Source organism: Sceloporus occidentalis, unplaced genomic scaffold (genome assembly GCF_023333645.1).
Source record: "Sceloporus occidentalis isolate IW3139 unplaced genomic scaffold, rSceOcc1.0.p SCAF_29, whole genome shotgun sequence".
Classification (NCBI taxonomy): Eukaryota; Metazoa; Chordata; class Lepidosauria; order Squamata; family Phrynosomatidae; genus Sceloporus; species Sceloporus occidentalis.
The window spans coordinates 6,620,139-6,640,161 of NW_028317009.1; the positions used below are offsets into that span (position 1 = coordinate 6,620,139).

Sequence of the window (20,023 nt, forward strand, 5' to 3'; positions counted from 1 at the left end):
AACCCCCTGCTTGGGCTCTGGGGAGGGGGGGGGGGGATTCTAAAGCCCTTCCCAAACTCACAGCCTTTCTTTCCTGGCCCCTGGTCCCAGGCAGTAGGTGTGAGGGAAGCTCCGAGGTCCAGATGTTATGCAGCTGCTTGGAGGAGACCTTGCCTGCCTGACTCCTGGACTCTGATGCAGATGAATGAGCCGGAGGGCATCATCAGGACCTGCCCCGGACTCTAGGACTCTGTGTTAGGGATCCGGCAGTATACCAGGTGGCGCACATGGAGCTGGCACTGCTCACGCAGCCGCTGGATGCCCCGCTGTGAGTCAGCACTGCCGCTGCCGTGTCCCTTCCTCGCCCGAGACCGTGTCCCTTCCTCCCCCGAGAACGTGTCCCTTCCTCCCCCGAGACCGTGTCCCTTCCTCCCCCGAGACCGTGTCCCTTCCTCCCCCGAGACCGTGTCCCTTCCTCCCCCGAGGCTGTGTCCCTTCCTCCCCCGACACCGTGTCCCTTCCTCCCCCGAGACCGTGTCCCTTCCTCCCCCGAGGCTGTGTCCCTTCCTCCCCCGACACCGTGTCCCTTCCTCCCCCGAGGCTGTGTCCCTTCCTCCCCCGAGACTGTGTCCCTTCTTCTCCCGACACCGTGTCCCTTCCTCCCACTAAGCCGTGTCCCTTCTCTCGAGGCTGTACCCCTTCTTCCCCCGGGGTCGTGTCCCTTCTTCCCCCGAGGCTGTGTCTGATGCCGGGTAATCTGCCCCTAGCTCTGCGTGTGATCGTGCCTGATCTCCCTGCGCCCTATCCGGACTGCAGCCACCCAGCCTGGCCGTGAACCCCCGTGCAGGGCCCGCATACCGCCGCTCTTCGGCCTGCTGAAGCCGTTCTCCTGTCTGCCCCGGCTGGCCTCAGCGGAGGGATGGCTGAGTGCGGCCGCTTCTGGGCAGCTGCCGAGCGGTGGAGGAGGGTGTTGGCTGCCGCTCTCTGCTCCCTGCTGCTCCTCCCGCACTGCGGCTTTTCCCGGAGCCTGAAACCCGGCGACAAGTACGATGTGAGTATAACGGCAAGGGGGCAATACAGCACCCAGGGGGCAGGGGCAAGGTGGCAATACAGCACCCAGAGGGCAGGGGCAAGGGGGCAATACAGCACCCAGAGGGCAGGGGCAAGGGGGCAATACAGCCTCCAGAAGGCAGGAGGTAAAGGGGCAATACAGCCTCCAGAGGGAAAGGAATAAGGGGGCAATACAGCACCCAGAGGGCATGGGAGTAATGGGGCAATACAGCTAACGTTTACATATTAAACTTATTGTTATTCTGATCGGTATCTTCGGCTATATCTGTCCTGCTGTCCTCGCTCTCTGCACCCTCAGCTCCTCACACAAACATCTCCTCGTATTAGTTTATTTTTCATTAAAATGTAACAATTATTGTGGATACTTTTAACTCATTGATATCGTCTTCTTTTATTGTTGTTTATTGTGAGCCATTTAAAACCCAGTAAGAAATGTCAAAGCAAACAGCCTGTCTATGCAGTAGTCATTGATGTGACAGCCTGCATTTAATGGTGACAGAGCAGTGCATTTCCCGGCTTAGAGTTATGGGAGTTGTGTGCAGAATGGAAGCATGCTGAAGTACCGTAATTTTCAAACACACCAACTCGGATAACTTTTGAATCTTTTGGCGCTCCGGGCCAGGTGTGACATCTCGATGGCTCACCTTCTAACAGTTGAATGAGATCGCTGCACATCAGCGGTGTCAGAGTCTACCTGAACGTAAATGTTTGCGTGCTTGGGCCTGAAACCCTCCGCGTGACTGTTTTCATGGCAAGCATGTAAGGTGGCGACACATGTGAGAGCACACAGAAGTGTTCAGACTGAGAAGCTTAGAGTTTCTCGCGTTCCTGTTTGTATACAATAACCCGGTTCTTCTAAAGACTCCCATTTATCAGGCACTACCACTTTCCTCTCGGATTGGGAAGACTAGTTTCTCCGGCACCATCTGTGTGCTTGTGCTGGAGAAGAACCTGTCCGGCGTCGAAGTGCATTAACCTCCAGATATGATTCAACAGCTGAGTTGACAATCCTTGGGGCTCGGCTTCCCGAGACATTCTGCATTCATAACATTTTATTTGCAGCTGTTCAGAAATCCAGGAGATCGCATGAGGACGCTTCACTGCTTGGAATGGGAGAACTCCAGCAGTGAAAATGTCACGAGTAGGACCCTACCTGCCTTTAATAAGCGATGCCATGTATTAAGGAAGGATGTCTGGAGCTGGTTAGCCTGGGTGTCAGGACGAAATTTACAATTAGTTCTTAACACATTTATGATCTGGGCTAGCACTCGGCGCCATGTGGCTACCAGCTAATAGGATGTAATGCATCACAAAACCTGACAATGCCCAGGATCCTATCACTAGGAATCTAGGGATATACTACTGTATGAAAAGGTTCCTGGTTCTTCTATATATCGACATGGCATCTAAATTGTCATAAATTCCTAAATAATGTTGGCCAATGTAGGCTGTGACGTGTCTAAGAGGCAAGAGCTGCTGGAATCTGTATCTCATACCTACCCAGCCCTGAAAAGTTTGACAAACTGTTACAGAAGTTTGAAAGTTATGCAAACAAATCCTAATGTCTGTTTTACATCCACATACTGCTTGTTTACCCTTTTTTTTGAAGGGTTGAGGAATCTAAAATACTTAAATAGTCTTCATGGTTTGACAAACTGAAGATAAAACAATAAATCTCTAGTCCTTTTTTAAGCCCCCAGTCCTGTGTTTCTTGGAAAGAACGTTTTGAGAAGGAGACGCAGATGTTTGGCAGCCAGTCCCAAGGCAGATGTTAGAATGTGGATGAGGTCACGAGGCTCATTTGCAAGATTATAAAAGCCCGGGCGAGACAACCTATTAAAATTTATAAGTGCAGCTTAACATAGCGTTAAAAAGTATTCTCCTTTTGTCTTCTGGGATATTTCTCGGCTTCTAGACTGCTAGCGCACTGCCAAACGTTCGACTTTTATCCAGGGCTCTTACTCCTACACTTTCCACCCTTCTGTGTGATATTTTAGCCGACTCATCATAAATGGATTACCAAGGCAAGCCTGTGGGGCCTTGAATCTGCACCCTGCCAAGAGCGGGATCCTATTCCAGCTTTCCAGAGCTATTCTGGGGCAAGTTAGACCTATCATCACGGATCATCGCCAATGCTGACTGCGCCATGTCTAGCATGTGGCTCCTGAAATATTCTTTATAAATATGGCTCAGTGTTTATTTTGGAAACACCTATATCTGTTGTTCCACTGATCCATTGAAAGGGCATATGGTTTTTTTTTCTCTAGATAGCGTTTATCGCCCACCTTGTGGCATTGCTCCGCGCCTGGATCACAGAAATATCATACAGCTTAAATCTATGAAATTAACAATGACAGAAACATTGAAACGAGTCTCTCTGTGTGCACGGTGATTGCACCTTGACATGTACTGCTATTACCGGGAACTAACATTTCACAGACACTCGCAGATCAGCAAGCATTTGGACAACAGAGAGCAGGGGAGGAAAACTGAGTGACAGAAAGCACATGTTCTTTATTATCCGGGAAGATTTTTTTAGGCTAAAAAATAGAATGAGAACTAACTCTGACGTGTGAGTACCATAGAATCAATACATTCCAAAGTGCTATGGCAACGTATTATTTAGATATTGTCCCAAGTTCTTGGTGATTAACTTATCAGCAAGATAGGATTCGGAGTAGATTGTTAATGACGGTTCATTTAACAAATTAATATATATGAACAGGGAAGGCTGGCACCTTTTGGTTCGGGGCAAGTAAAGCCAAGTTACTCCATGGCCCCCCAATATAAGCACTGGCACACATATGTACACACACTTACACAAATGCACACTCTCATGCTGACACACATACACCAGCTTACACATACTTTAACATACACTTACTAACACACACTCATACACACTCACACCACTTACACATTCATGCTCACACACATACACATCAACATTAACACAGAAACACACATACACATCCACAATAACACACAAACACACATCCAGGCCAACACACGCACACACATCCATGCTGACGCACAAACACTTACACATACAAATCTATGCCCACACACAGAAACACGACATATCTTTCTTTTTAACATGGGTCTTCTTGAAGGAGTCATTGTATGTGATGAGATGCCATCTGTTGGAAACTGGGGGTATTGCATGCACCTTTCAAAGGCTAGAAGAAACTGAGACTGACCCATTACGATCTTTGCGATGGCGCCAGTCCTCTTGATTTTTAGGCATTCCTTCTTCTGAGCTCCTCTCACTCATTATGTCATATGTTCATAACACTAAGCATTTTTAATAAAGGGCACTTCATTTAAAAGCCGTAACACTAATGATGAACGCATAAGAATGCAACGGGCATTGTAACAAAATATGTTTGTCCCACACAAGCATCATTAGCCTTCTGAGTGTCACACATCTTTCTAACTTTAACCTTCCCATTTTTATTCAAATATCTGTAGATGTTTTCCCTTATTATTTGCCCTTGGGCTAGGGTACCCCAGCTAAATCTCTGTCTGTACTTTTCTTTTTAAAGGATTATGAGTACCCTCTCCATCCTCACAACACCAACTACCATAAGAATGACAGGTGCCCACCGCCACCCCAGACTTTGCCAGAGAGAGCCTGCGAGGTGCCCAGCTGCCGCTCTGACTCAGAGTGTGAACGGCACAAGCGCTGCTGTTATAATGGCTGTATTTACGCATGTTTGGAGTCAGTCCAGCCTCCACCAGGTAGGACCTATTCATATAACACCTGGTCTGAAGGCTAAGACTCTAGACTGTAAGCTCGTTGGAGCCGGGCCCTCCTCACCTGTTGTCTCTGCTAGTCAATTTGTTATGTTACATACTACTTATTATGTCCTGTCTACCCATTGTACAGCGCTATGGAATTTGATGGAGCTATATAAATCAATAAATAATAATAATAATAATAATATAGATGTCTACCTATTCATGTAACCTGGCACTGAAACATCCTGCCTTCAATGTGACTGACATCTAGTGGCTGTAAGGGGGTACTACAGTACGTCATCTAGTACGCCAGGTAGCCAAAGCGTTCTGCTCAGACTACAGATGGGACTCACCTTTTGGCAGGTATAGAAACCTTTGAAAAGTCAAGTGGGTCATAAATACTTTCTGAGAGCCTCACATTGACTTGGCTGATGCCTGAATTTTGTTGTCTTGACTTCGCATGTCATAATACTGAGATTAATGAGAATAAAATTACAATGAACGTTAAATCACCATTTTATTGTCAGACTTGGCCCGCTGATTGCTGATTAAGTAAATCAGATATACTTGTTCCAGAAACCCAGGGAGGAGCCAGGCACGTCTTTTATGCATTCATTGTTCTGCCAGCTTGAGCTCGCGTCTGCTAAACGAGAAGGAACTGCATTAACAGGTCACCACAAGTACAAGAAAAAATATTTAACAGTGTGAGCCAAATTTAAAAACCCAGATAAAAAACCGAAATACGCAGCTAGCCTGGCTGCAGGAAACAGAATAATTAACGTAATCATTTGGGCAACATATGGTTTCCTTATATAATCGAAAGAACTATTATTTCATTATTTGTGTAAAAACAAAATAATATAACGAAAAAGAAAAGGCAAAAAAGAAATCATATCCTGGTACTAAAGAGCTTACACTCTGCTTTTACTCTGATAGTACTCGTAGTCACTTATCGAAGTCTTTCCAGTGTATTTAATCTTTTGAGGTTCAAAAGACCCAAATAGTTTCTGTGGGGATAACCCCAAATTCTCTGTTCTTCTGGGTGCAGCCAATTTATCTCACCAGTATCAGTATTCATATATTCATTGGCTTCTGTGCTACCTGTAGATTTATTGGGTTATTATACCCCTATCTGTCCTCGGGAATGTAATTCTGATTATTGCCCTTGTTATTTCTCATTCTAGTGCTTGATTGGTTGGTGCAGCCAAAGCCTCGCTGGCTTGGTGGGAACGGATGGCTACTCGATGGACCAGAAGAAGCCTTGCAAGGTATCGCGTCTTTGAAGTTAATCCTTATAAAATGGGGTGACGTATTCCAGTCTCAAAGGGGAGCGTAGCGCCGTCACTGTGTAACAAGTCACCCCATACTACAAGACAAACTAAACAAACGTACTCTCCGCAGATCTATGCTGCAGAACATTTGCATGATGAAATCAGAGCTTTTTTTTAGGAATGCTTCCTTTTAACCATTCCTGTCGCTGCACTGTGTGTACGATAGCAGGAAACCCACTTATATTAAGTTCTTTTCCCTTTGCGTGTCTCTAGGGCCCCGAAACCTCAGCCTGTTTGTATTACACACGGCAGACCATCGGCTGTAAGAAGTTATTGTTAGGTTTTCTTAAAGCAAATCATTTGATGTTGCTTGGAATTAATGTCAGATCACCTGGTTGTGTATCTCCTGTTTCTACTTGCTGTACTTTCTATATAGTCCTCGCTAGAGCAATTCTTTCTTTTTTATGAGGACATTCGATTTCTATCATATCCAAATAGCATAAATATATATATGAAGTCGTCTGGAAAGAACACGCTGTGTAAAGAGGGAACGAAATGGGAGGTAAAGCAAAAATTGACATTGTTGCCTTTAGAAAGCAATATTTGTGGAAGCCAACATGTTCTTAGCGAGCGAAGGATTCCTGCCAGACTCGCCTACTGCAGTTACAGCCGCAATCTGCCTGCCGTTTCTTTTTGTACTCTTTGCCCGATGATTACGTTCAATCTGTTCAGGATAATTAGGTTCTGTGTTGCTGAATATGAAAAAGAACCACTTACCTTTTTATTAAACTGGAAGTATCTGAAGCGCAAGAGTTTGAGAGGGTCAAGTGTGTTTGGGTTGCGTCTTCTTCGTTGTCGTTTGCCATATATCCATTTAAACATATTGTTTGCGTATGATACGGCAATCAAATTGGTAACACTTCATCTAGACCAAAGGCTGTTAACTGTCAGCTCAGGAGGCAAGATCTGACACACAGCCCCTTTAATTACTAACAGGGCATTTCACTTATTAAGGCCGTGCCACCGATCTCCAGTCATGTACCCAGTGGCTTCACCATTCTGGGCAGTATACATAGCACATGGAACATGGTGGACTGCGAACGGAAGGGCCAGAGGCTGCTCACCTTATAGTGGAAGGGCACAAGAAGGATCAAACCACAAGGGAAATGTTCCCAGGACAACAGACTGTATCCCTTCTTGATCTAAACGGAACGGGCATGAATTCTTTAAACTTCTGAGGTACATGAATGAAGAATTTGTTGCTTAATGTTTTTTGTCTTAATTTTTTTTGGACAGCCGAAGCTTGCAGCACCACTGAAGATGGGGATGAGCCCTTGCATTGTCCTACAGGGTATGAATGTCATATAATCAACCCGGGCAGCCCCGCGGAGGGAATCCCAAACCGGGGGCAGTGCATCAAGCAGAGATCTAACACAGGTCAGTGCGAACAGGAATCTGATTAGGGTGAGACCTAAAACCATTCCTACAACAGTAACAAAAGGACACTGAGAGCTGTGCTGGCTGAACACCACGGTTCTTTAATATTACTGGGATTAAGCCTTCAGAGGAAATAATAGAATGATAGATATTTAAAAGGTTTATTTGCTTAGCACACTGACGATAGCAATTCATACTCAAGTGGGACAGGCCCTTAAACATATGATGTCAAGAAAAAGTTAAATAAAATAATGGCAACCCTGGCCATCGAGTTGAGTGAACCAGAAGTTGTAGCCTGTAATTTTAATATGAAATGGATTTTTTTCATAGATTGCCAGAGATCCGGGGGATTTTATCTCGTCTTGTAGGTTAATCAATGATTTAAAGTAATTTGTTGCTTTTCAATGTATCTTTTACCAGATGGAAGAAATCTGAGACACAAGTATTACAAGGATTTACCAGGTAACAGATTTCCAGTTAACATTTTTAATCTTTATGTTTTATTGATGTTGGCACACATACGTTCCACAGAAAGGACAATGCCGCTCATTGTTCATCCAGTTCATGTAGCCTGACAGATATTGACGGATCTCGCTTGGCAATCAGTGGACCAACTCAGGGAATGCTCAGATTCTTTATGTCTCCGATCTGTCCTCCTGGCTTGAAACCCGTTGAGTCCTACTCATACGGCTTCTGCCTGGGTCTGAATGGGAAGTCCCAAGCAGAATTTGTCTTTGAGAATGAAATATGTGGCAGTTACATATATAGAGAGAGAGAGAGAGAGGGAGGGAGAGAGGGAGGGAGAGAGGGAGGGATAGAGGGAGGGATGGAGGGAGGGATGGAGGGAGGGATAGAGAGAAAAAGAGAGAGAGAGAGAGAGAGAGAGAGAGAGAAAAAGAGTGAGAGGGAGGGATAGAGGGAGGGATAGAGGGTGTTTAAGTGTGTGCGTGTTTATTATTCTTACCTTAAACTTCCTTTATCCTCTGACCTTTTACTCGCCATTTCATTTTATGTTTAGATATTCTGGTCTCCCTCGCCGCTTTGGGTCAAATCCTTTCCGGATCAGCCTTTCGACCTTCATTACTTTTATTTAGCTGGTTGAGATTCGAAAATTCTATACACGCCATTAAATAACAAAGCAAACACACGGCTGTCAGAACGCTGCATTTCATAAATAAACCCTATTGAAACAGGCATTATGTCTATAATTGGATTTGAAATTCATCTGTGTTACTCTTTAATCTCCTCCCTCAGCGTGGTTTTTTTTTTTTTTTTTTTTACTGAAATCAGATTTACAAGAGAAATAGTTTGTTCTTTTCTAAGGTAATATAGCATTTCACGGCAAATCTGGAAATTCAGGTTTTCTGTAGCTAAATCACAAAGCCGGACAAAGGCTCTGTGTGTGTAATTATTTGCCATATCCATCTCATCGAGTCCGATCACCGCTCCCTGTCCAAACATTGCGTAACAGAACCCGAGAATGTGGGTGTGAGAATGACGGCGTATCTCATTATCCTTCTTCCCGGCCTGATTTGCAGCAATGCCAGGAATCTTTAATCCATCTGAGAGAACGCATACCAACAGCAGAGAGGAATGTCGCCTCGCGTCCCTAATACTGCTTGTAGGGTTGCTATAAAAAATGGAAATAATGCCTAATTTTTTTCCATAGAAAGCTGTCAATCAAAAGAGGAAAGGCTGGAAACCTCCAGCATTATGATTTTTAGAAATTGTTTTTACCGTAGGATCTGCGTGAAATGTTTTTTAAATGTATCTCGTTCTGCTTGGCAGGTAATAACCACAATAATGTTCTGGTCGGATTTGACAAACAGCAACAGAAGCACATAGGGTAAAGGTCAGTATTTAACGGTATTAATATCTCAATAATTAATACCGTTTTTTCAATTTAATGATGATCTGGAGCTAAACCAAAACATATTATTCATTAGCTGAAACAAATGCCTTAGGTAAAGGGAAAAAAGTTGAAATCAACATCTCTGCAAAATATAAGTGACAACAACTGATTTGATTGTTTGAAAAGACGACGTTAATACAGCGTAGCACACAGCGTATATAAATATCACATAAAGAACAGTTTCATTTTCCTTATCACAGCTAGAAGTGCGAGCCGGAGAGATTTACGACAGAACCCCAAACATAGTTATTCAACGTTAAGGCTGAAAACCGTCTGACGAGATCGCGGGAATTACTTTGAAGTCATTCATCTGCAATATTAATGTTCTCAGGAGCAGAATAGAACAGTAGAACTCATGGCTTCTATTTCGAAAAGGCCTTTTTCTTCTGCTAGTCGAGTATAAAAATCTGATAAAAGGAGATCAGGACACAATGCGTTCCCTGATTTAATAACTCAACGTTAAAGGGGGATAAAGTAATACCGGCCGGTAGAAAGTGCGCCTCTCTTGGTCACATGAGGCATTGCGAGCAGCAAGGTAACAGGAAATTGTTATCATTCGTTATTACCCAATGGCGTGTCCAATGGAAAAGTGCGATTGGAGACGGAGTGGCAAAGTTAAGTGCTGGTTCTGCCCCTCCCCCTCTACACAAAATATGTTTACAAGGATAAGATGTGAAGGATCTTGCTTTGTGGGACCCCTAGGCACATGCCTACTGGGTAATCCATCACTGACGGTTCCCCTTTAATACACGGCCGCCTGCTTTTTCTATGCTGTGTATGACTACCCCCTCTCTGTATTAATTGATTTGTTGATTTTTACTTCAGACACATAATGTCCCAGAATCGTTGCAGCAAATCTCAGATCCCACACAGACCTGCTGTTTGTTTTTATCCAGTTTATGCTTGGAATTATTCAGAAACATGTATCATCGGTCGTCACGGACCGCCATACACATTATTGTGCGTTAAATGTTCTGACGAACGTAGCAGGAACCTCGTATGGTTGACAATTCTGGATAAATAGTGGCTTCGGAGCAGTTCAGTAAGCTCATACCAATATAGTACATGACTCCTAAGAGTTCTGATTAGAACATAACTGGGCATTGTGTTTAATAAAGATACCATATTGGTATATATTCATTATCTGTTGAGCTGAGCCTAGTATAGCAGAAGTCCTCATGGACACCCGACGGGCTTTCAGGACATTCTCGGTCGCACGCAGGTTACTCTTCAGATACCGGGTAACGATTTGCTTCTCCTGTTGGATAAATCCAGCGAATATCTTGGGAATAACATTTTGTCTTTTACTTACAGTCACAAACGGACCATTATCCGCGGAAACCGGAGAAGAAGCTGCCATCCAACTCTGTGTTACGGAGGCATTGCTTCAGCTTCAGTTCTCCAAGAGAGACATTTCTCGCGGTGCTATCGCTGGATTAGGAAATGCCTGAAGAGCTATCACCGGCAATGGAACCCGGTGCTTTGAAAACAAAGACTCCGATTCATCCAACGTACAAAATAATAAAGAGGATTAAAGGATCTTTCCCGGAATATTGCGGACAAGGAAAAAAAACAAAGGTTGCGTTGCCCGAAGCTTCTTTCACTCGATCGAACCGATTGGATGAAGGCCGGCCAATCCCAAGGCTATTTATAAGGCCAATATCCGCATTCTGGTGGCCATATCAAAAATATTGTTAAAAAATAAAAATGCTTTTAATATGATTTCTATTGCTAATTAAAATAGGTGCTTCCCTCTCTTGCTGTTGAGTGCTTCTTGGTGAGGGTTGGACTGGGGTGTGGAAGAGGCTAAAGTTCTGTAAATCAACGTATACTTCATGGATGTTTCCCATTTATAGGCCTTTCCCAACGTGGAGAAACCGTTAAGTGTTTAGGAAAGCCACGATAACAGTCTGCCCTCTTGTGACGTGATAGATCCAAGAAGTGACCCCCGACAGGTGGAAGTAGCCTTGGTGGGGATTACTTCTGAGAATACTTTTCTAGCAAAGTAATTATTCTTCGCACAGCATAAGTCTGCAGTTAAAGCTTAAAAGATAATAAGGAGCAGCAAAATAAAATTCACATTTATGTTTTATACAGACCAGACCTGATCCCTTACTGAATTCATCATCTGGGGTGTCTTATTATTATTATTATTTTATTTATGATACACTTTATTATACACCCATGATGCTACCAAAATTAACCAAAATGAAGGATTTTAAAGCACAAGGCCCTCTGGTTCCCGCTAAGGGTAAGAAATCCCATTAATATAGCGTTTATCTTGCGGTTTGACATTTTGCAGACTCCGGATCACGGAAATGATGCATTCAGCCTTGTATAAACATCTTGTACGTCTGGTCGATGTAAATGTATATTTTTGAAGAGCCCCTTTTCTTTAAATTGCTCGCAGCTGAATGTTTCGAGATCCCTGCTACTTGGGTACCGGGCGCTGCGGTAAAACCATCTGCCGTTAAACACTCATCAAGCGGTTTTAACACTAGATAATAAAAACATGAGATAACAAAACAAACATAAAAACAGCCGAAGAATGTGTTTTCATTCCACGAAACCTCCCTTTTTAAACTAAAAATATATTAGCGTGTTTTATTTAACCCGCTAGACTCGAGGGGTCATGTTGGATGCCGAAGGTTCTTTATTTGTAAGAATATCTGGGTGGATGCTTCCCCCTCTTTATGGGCATCACTGGGGGTAGATGGGTGAGGGGTAAATAGAAAGCATCTAGATGGATGGACAGCTTCGGTCCAGGTGGGTCAACCAGGGGGCATCCTGGGCACTCGGGGAAGGAGGTGCAGACAGAAGCCTTTTAGTCACAGAGCTTCCCTATAACATGCATTTATACGTCTCAGAACTACCCGGGGGCTTCAGACTATTTCTCCTTATTACATATGGCTGGAAATTGAATTAAAGTTATTTCCCAATGAAGGGATAATCAACAGCGGCAACAAAAATAATCCTCTTCACTTTATTCTAATTGGAACTTCATTCGCCAGGAAGAAAGAACCGGACGGCGAGTGAAACTTACTGGGATACTGGGAGTATTTACCCCAAGGGGCTGGATATTAACCCTGTTCAGCGATCCTCCTGCTGCTTCCTGATTCCGTGACACGGCGGCAATAAAATAACGACCAGCAGAGGGACCGGGGAACTGCGGCGATTACACAGGAGAGCGAGGGACCTGGGGGCTCGGGGACAGACATACAAACGGCATTTACTGATTGATTCCTCCAACCTACGCATTATGTAAATCCAGAATACATACCTGCACTCGGGGACGGAGGAGGGGGGCTTCACTACGATTCTAGAACGTGTTAAATGCAGAGTTTATTCACTCATTTCATCACTCTGTTACATATAGCGCCATCATATTCCACAGCGCTGTACAATGAGTAACTGCATTCACTACACAACCCGAGCGAGGTTCTAGAGAGACATCAGTGGGCCTGGTGCTTTATGGCCTCTTACGCGCTCATCGTTTCTTCTGCGGGGGTCACTGGGGCCGCGAATGAACAGGCAGCTCCCACCGATCCCGGGCTTTGACCATTTATAAGAATGGCGGAGTAGGAGAGTCACAATGTTTCAACTCACCATCAAAATGTCTGTTTATCTACCCCCCCCTTTATTGTCGCCAAAGCCCCCTGAAGTGTATCTTGGGGTAATCGGGCTGCCCTTATTCCCATTCATCGATGGACCCATCTTCAGTTTATATAATAGTCTTTATAGTCGCCTAAAGTGTAGCTCTAGACTTCATAATCCAATCATTATGAAAAGGAATGCTTTTTAGGACGATATCGTCTCAGCGCTCCCCCTGGGGTGTAGACTAATGGCGCTTGGATAGTCTTTTAGAGCCCTCAGTGGACTGTTAATTGCGTTTCATTAGGAATTTATGTATAAACGCTAACGTGTTTTGGTCGGGGCAGTAATGGGAGTACCGCGGGGGTAACGAGAGGCTCCGCTCCGAGTTTTGGGCTCATAACAGAATTCCGGATTCAGCAGCATTCACGTGTGTTTCAGGCAATGATTTATGTTACTGTATCGATAACCCTGTTAATAAATCCTTTATAATCTCCCGGAGTCCTTTCCGCCATCTCTGAATTGACCGGACGGGATGCTCATTTTATTATCATTATTATTATGTTCGTGTTTCAGAAAGCAGCTCCTGCCGTAATGGGACAGCCCCCCACGGGGAGACCGGCACGCACCCCTGGACATTTCCCACAATCCTTTATTTTTGGACCCCCTTGGTGACGGTAATGCCGATTACCTGCTAAACACCGATGACAGATGTCACGGATAGAACCAGCATGACGATCACCGCGTGGTTCCTCCTAACACGCGTGATGATGGAGGGAATCTCGGCATGCTTCATCCTCTTTGTATGGCTCTATAAAACCCAATTGCTCCCAGACAATGCTCTGCAGCCCCTTATACCCTTGGGATGTGCTGCAGATCCCACTGTGTTACAGATGATGCTCTGCAGGCTGTGGTTACCTCAGCTGTACGATGCTCTGCGGGTATACATGTCACTATACCCCCCTCTCTGCTGGTCCTCCCCGTTAGGAGATGATGCTCTGCATGGGGCAGCACGTTAAATACCACCTAATCCCCCGATGACCCTGCCTCCCTCCCCACCCACCCCTCTGTAAGATGATGCCCCGCATAGAGGGCTGTTTCCAGTCCCGATCCTGCATATCCGAAGCCCAGTAATACGGCGATGCTATGCAGCCCCCATTAACGCTCTGCAGCCCCCATTAACGCCCTGCAGACCCTTCTGCTGTGATGCTCTGCAGATTTATAAGATGATGCTCTGCTGTGATGCTCTGCAGATGTATAAGATGATGCTCTGCTGTGATGCTCTGCAGATGTATAAGATGATGCTCTGCTGTGATGCTCTGCAGATTTATAAGATGATGCTCTGCTGTGATGCTCTGGTGATGTTATGCAGATGTTTCTCTAGTAAGGCTTTGCCAGTCCCTGTGGATGTGATACTCTGCATGGCCCTGGCAGTGTGATGCTCTGCAGATGCTGGTGTGACGATCTGCAGGTTTGTCAGATGATGCTCTGCAGACCCCTCCTCTGTGTCTCTCTCTGCAGCCTCAGAGAAGTGCGGGGGTCGCGCATGCGCAGTTCACACGGCTCTGAGGACCACATCTCATCATCCTGCTGCTGGAGCCCCGGAGATCTGCCCCTGTCCTCCACGCCCTCGGTGCACCCCAGGCCGCAGAGATCGGCGCTCACCGCCCCCCATGGCTTCCTCCTGTACCCCGTGCACGGAGCGCGGCATGGGCGGGCACCTGCTGGATGTGGGCGGGGCCTCACTCACCTGCCCCAGGTACAGTCCGGGGATCCCGATCACACCTGAGCATTCACCTGCCCCGACTTCATCGGACACCCCCGCTCCGCAGGTGCCCCCGGTGCAGGTGACCCTTCTCCCCGGGGCCATGGGGGGCAAGCGATTCTCCAAACTGCTCTCCCATGTAAGAAGACTACCCCACAAATACCACCTGTTGGGGGGCAACGACCTGAAGGCAGAGGTGAGTGTGGGATGTTTGGGGGGGGGATCTGCGTCATTGTGGGCTCACAGAATGGCTGATGATGGCTGCTTGTGGGCTGATGTTGTGGCGGGGCTGCTGCTGACTGATGTGGCGGGGCTGCTGCTGGGGGCACAAGGCGCTGACAGCTGGACCCCAGGGCTGACACTCAGCATCTGTCTGTGACTGACCCACTCGTGTTCCCATCCCCGCGGGGCTGTTTCTTGGTGTTCTCCGTGGGTCTGATTTATGGGGCTGGTGGTACCTTTATTCTACTGACCAGATCAAGAACATTCCAGGAGAACACAGATGGCAGGGAGGAAGTGTCTTGTTATGCAGGTGTTTATACAATGTATCGCTGTGGAGTGTTTACACACAGACTCAGAGAAAGGAAACACAGTATCTGCTACACACGAGTTTATTTCCTCTATGTATGGATTCTATAGATTATCTATTTACAGTTCTGTATAGGTCTCCTCCCGTTATAGACTGCCCTGTGGCTAATGTTGCCGTTGTTTCCATGGTAACACTACTTGTTCTTTATTTAATCTAATAAGTGTTTTGTAACCATTTATTAGATTGTTTTGATAAACCCGTCCCGCCAAATGTTTAAATTCCTTTGCACCTCAGAAGATGATTGTCAGGACCGGATGTACTAACATTCCTGTTTATCATTGATCTGTTATTTACATCAAGTATTAAATAGGGGAAGAATACGCAAAATATTTCAGGGCAATAAGGCAAAAATCCTTTGAAGCCTTCTGTGGCCCCTGATTGTAAATACATCACATCCATTGTTCTTGGGAACATGATGAGGATTCTAGAGTCAGCCTAGAACGTTCACCGTGTTCTACCCGCTGTACAGCTTTTTGTCAGCTTGACTTACAGTCTGGGTGATGTCTATGTTGGGTTGTCTCAGGAGCAGGGAGATTCCAGCTGCTTTTGGCCTAAATGTCTCGGTATTTTATGAGTGTGAACATAGATGGGAATTGTGGGCACTTTAATCCAGGTAGTAACCTTTCACGCGTCATGCCACAAGGTGTTCATGGATGTCCTCCCGTGATCCGTAGACGATTGATGCAGTATGCTCTATCCATGTGTTTCTTTTTCCATGTATTGCTGCATGTTTTATGGTACTATTAAAATCATGGGATTGTAAAACGTGATTACGGAGTGCCCCAGCAGGCCCACCATGGTGTGGATGGAATGTTTGCTCGCATTGAGCGGAACCCTTGTCTTTTCAGGTTCCTCTAGCATGAAGAACCGATATCCTGTTTGTTTTCAGGGCTCTGCCTCCGGAGCTGGGGCTTATGGAGCAGAGCTTTGCTTATTGTAATGGAAGAAGATTCTGGCACCAACCCCTTCACTAAAGTCATTAGTTACAGCTAAAGAATACAGAGAGACTCTTTCCTGGCCCATCCTCTACCGGTAACATCCGAGACACAAAGCATTACTTCTCTTTGAATTGATTTCATACCCTTTGAGATGAGAGGATTTTGCGGGTATGTCCCTGGCCTGACACATGGTGACGAGGACACTTGGACAATGCTATCCTTGAAGTATTGTTTTGCCCCCCCCCCCCCAGTATTTCCTATTGGCATAGGACCATTGTGTGTTCTGCTTCCTAATGAAATATGTCCGCATGTTTTATTTTAATATCATGTTTCAAGCACTCTAACAAGTGTTGGCCATTGAATGTTGGCGATAGTTTTCTCTTGTCTATATCATTAGCTGGCCGGTACGTTGCTACGGCACGTTGACAGTGTTCCTGACGGTCTCCCAGCGAATCTCTTTGTGAATAACGTAATGAAGCGAGCAAGATGACGGCTAACGTTCTTCTCATTACTTTCTGTCGCTGATTCTGCTGGTGTTAATCACAGCTCTGTTATATGAAGGAAGATCACGGAAAACAAAACATATACTATTAAAGAGCATTTTCGGTTTCTATGGCAACAACCTTTGAGTGCAAAATATTTAATAAAATAAGTATTACGGGGAGAGGTTTGGGATCTTTCGAATGCTGCATTTGGTTGCACCCTTTGGTGATTTCCATAATTCTTTTGCTGCCTTGGTTGCCAATTACCGGAATTGCAATGACTGACCGCACCGTGGTTACCAAACAATTGTTCCATTGTGGTGTCGCCGGTCATACTTACAGTTTTGGATCTCAGAGACACCAAATGCCATTAGATCCCATGTCCTGTACGCGGCCCTGCGGGGGGCAGCTGTAATATTCAGGATAATGGATGACAGTGCAGATATATAATTGTATATATAATATAACATATATATATATATATATATATATATATATATATATATATATATATATATATATATTGAGATCCTGCAGCAGGTGCAGCTCTCAATAGTGAGAGTACAGAGTGAGTCGAATACGTTGGCCTCCTCAGCCCCTTCTACCTGTCCCTGCCATATCCGGTGACTCCGGAGAATATTAAATTACCCCAATGATCACAGAATCAATGGGATCGGTGGACGGAGGACCTGCCAAGGAGTCTTGTACAACTTGACTTGCATTGTTCTGTTTACTCATTCAGGGATGAATGAACAATAAAGAAAGTTCCTTGCTCTATTCTCTAAGGTTTTTTTTCTATTTCTATATTATCGTGTTGGAGAAGCCACTGCCACCCAAAATCTTTAGTGCCTTGAGACCTTGGTGTGCTGGTTGCATATTTTCCTGATTTATTCTATGCGTCCCTAAAATGTATTACGTTGCAAGGAACAAATATTTACAAAATAATGTAAATAGTAGCCGGTTGAAGAATAACAATAAAAGTGTTATCAATATTGATTTAAGAAAGCGGAGAAAACACAAACCATGCTAAGCATACAATGTACTACAGAATCTATCATCCAATCGGGTAAGAGGACATCAGCAACGTTCACCCTGGAGCAAAAATTTGGTGACGTCCTCTCCTCCGATTGGTGACTAGGAAGAAGATGCGGAATCGGAAATGGTTGGCAGAGGCAGTAAGGAAACCTTTAGAGAGCATGGGAGAGTGAGTAAACAAGAATGAGGGTGTGAGAGCATGAATGAAAAGCCCCGCTTTTGACCTTGCTTCTGTGGCTTTGTACGAATTGCCAAATTTACCAAAATTTGTAGCTATCCTCTATATTTCAATGTATTTTTGCCGTATAAATGTATCAACCCGGTGCATGTATTGACAGAAAGGTCTATTGATGATTCTCTGACACCATACCTGACTTATCAAAGGGAAAGTTTGTTCAGTAGGTTTATGAGAGGTAATTAAAGGTTTGCGGCAGGGATGGTTTAGGGATAAGAATCTACAAATCAGACATACCTAAAAATATCCCTGATCCACGCCATGAGTTGGATTCTCTGCTGATGTGTCTTTAAGTATTTTGCCTTTCCTTGTTACCGTGACTTGCATCTCCAGAAAAACCTGTTACATGATATGATGTGTAGCGGCTGGACTTGCAGACTGTGAACGTTTCGAGCGGATAAGTTACTTGGTGACATGACAACCAAAAGGCTTTGTGTTAAATAACTTACAGGGTGTGTAAGAGCGGAGCCAGACAGATTTTCAAGTTTTGTTGAGATTACCAAAGTATATATAATTAATTATGCAGATTACGGCAGTTTTTTCATCCTAGTATTGGTCTATAGTAACATATAGTAACTCTGTCTATGAATCCTATAATGACTACCCTGCCTGTTGTAACCATTAACAGATATTTTGTTAGAAAAATAGATAAACAAGTGTGGTTTTTTTTCTGCGAAAGGAAAGCGAAAAGAAGAGTTTTCTTATCTGGCTGTTTTTAAGCTTTTTTTTTTTATTTTGCTATTGGCCGATCCTGATTATAAATTGTAGATTTAACTTGAAGAATGCGAGGCTGGGAAAGAAAGATGATCCTGCGCGTTATTCCTCCCATTCAGACGCCTCTACATAAGGACACAGATGGATGGCTTTGCGGTAATCTCTTACACGCTGCATCCTGCTACCTCCGACACCCATGTTTGCTGACTTCACGTGTTCCCTGATCATAAAGAGACTTTCTCTGATATAAAGCCTGTCTCCCTGACAGCTGGGGAACAGTATTTAGTTTTTTACGCTCGCAGGGTCCGGCTGCTCTTTTACGCCTTAGGAATGTTCAGCTGATTGTGTACATAATGGGTTGGGAAGCATAATCTTAACTCTTCGGAGGTTAATGATCACATCATGTGCTTAACAGTGAATGAAAGAAGATATATCTCTGCAAATGATGTGTCCTGTTCCTGTTCAGTGTACGGTCTGCGTATTCCTTGGGTCAGGATTAAAGTCGTGGATTTAATCTTTTATGTTTAGGGGCCTGAAGGACATTGGACACCAGCGACCTCCTCCCATAGCCACGTGCGGTCACCAAAAGTACATAGACATTAAGTTTAATACACAGCCCGAGGGTCTACTGAACAAGTCGCTGCTTCCTCCTTCACATTCTATGTTATGCACACACACTTTTATTTGGTTAAAAACAGATCCCCAGGCTTTCACCGACCTTGTATCATCCTTCCAGTTACCTTTTGATGTGTCTTTGGGACTGTTGTTGGACTCTCCCTGACCTAAAGCAAGATTTTCAAGATGTAGATAATCCAAGTTGGCAGTTTCATAGGTGTGTAAAAGTTATTTAAATTTGGTAACTTTAAGGGAGGAACACGATTCGCTGAAGTGGTCTTAAGCCACAGAAAATGCTCATCTTAAAATCGTGTTGGAGACGTTTGAAGAGGTCTTCTCAACAGGGGACGCTTGTTACTTTCTTTGCAATATTCCAAATATTAATGCCAGTTTCATCCAGCAGGCAGACAGTGCTTTATCTGTTCCTACAAACCAAGGTGTCCAGACTCCTCTTGGGTGTTTTGCTTGTATCTGCTGGACTACGTTTCACATACAGTAAGAGTTTGCAGTTTGAAGGTAGCACCTCTGTCTGCTGAATGGGACCGGTAGTCTTTCTCCTTTATAGATCTGGTATAGCTTGGTATGAACATGTTACATGTTAGTCAGCAGTACAGATGGATAGGTGGCCAGGATACGAGCACGGCGGGG

At 44.6% G+C, this 20,023-nt stretch overlaps 2 protein-coding genes across 2 annotated transcripts in view; both read left to right on the plus strand.

Annotated features, from left to right (window-relative positions):
• The first annotated feature begins 898 nt into the window (after positions 1 to 898).
• On the plus strand, positions 899 to 9,349 carry LOC149299226 (WAP four-disulfide core domain protein 1-like). Its single transcript, XM_089486676.1, has 6 exons — positions 899 to 1,030; positions 4,596 to 4,791; positions 5,976 to 6,059; positions 7,359 to 7,499; positions 7,920 to 7,961; positions 9,288 to 9,349. The coding sequence occupies exons 1-6, from the start codon at positions 899 to 901 to the stop codon at positions 9,347 to 9,349; spliced, it is 657 nt and encodes a 218-aa protein (XP_089342802.1).
• A 575-nt stretch (positions 9,350 to 9,924) lies between these two features.
• Positions 9,925 to 20,023, plus strand: part of LOC149299227 (calcium-transporting ATPase type 2C member 2-like) — a 49,537-nt gene continuing 39,438 nt past the window's right edge. The window contains exons 1-2 of the mRNA XM_089486677.1: positions 9,925 to 9,946; positions 14,524 to 14,963. Coding sequence (XP_089342803.1) covers positions 9,925 to 9,946; positions 14,524 to 14,963 — 462 coding nt within the window. The remainder of the gene's footprint in view (positions 9,947 to 14,523; positions 14,964 to 20,023) is intronic.

Excerpts from the sequence above, each read along its gene's own strand:
- LOC149299226 (XM_089486676.1), top strand. The coding sequence starts at position 899 with ATGGCTGAGTGCGGCCGCTTCTGGGCAGCTGCCGAGCGGTGGAGGAGG. Across the intron at positions 7,500-7,919 it reads CAAGCAGAGATCTAACACAG|ATGGAAGAAATCTGAGACAC; the intron begins GTCAGTGCGAAC and ends ATCTTTTACCAG. Across the intron at positions 7,962-9,287 it reads GTATTACAAGGATTTACCAG|GTAATAACCACAATAATGTT; the intron begins GTAACAGATTTC and ends TCTGCTTGGCAG.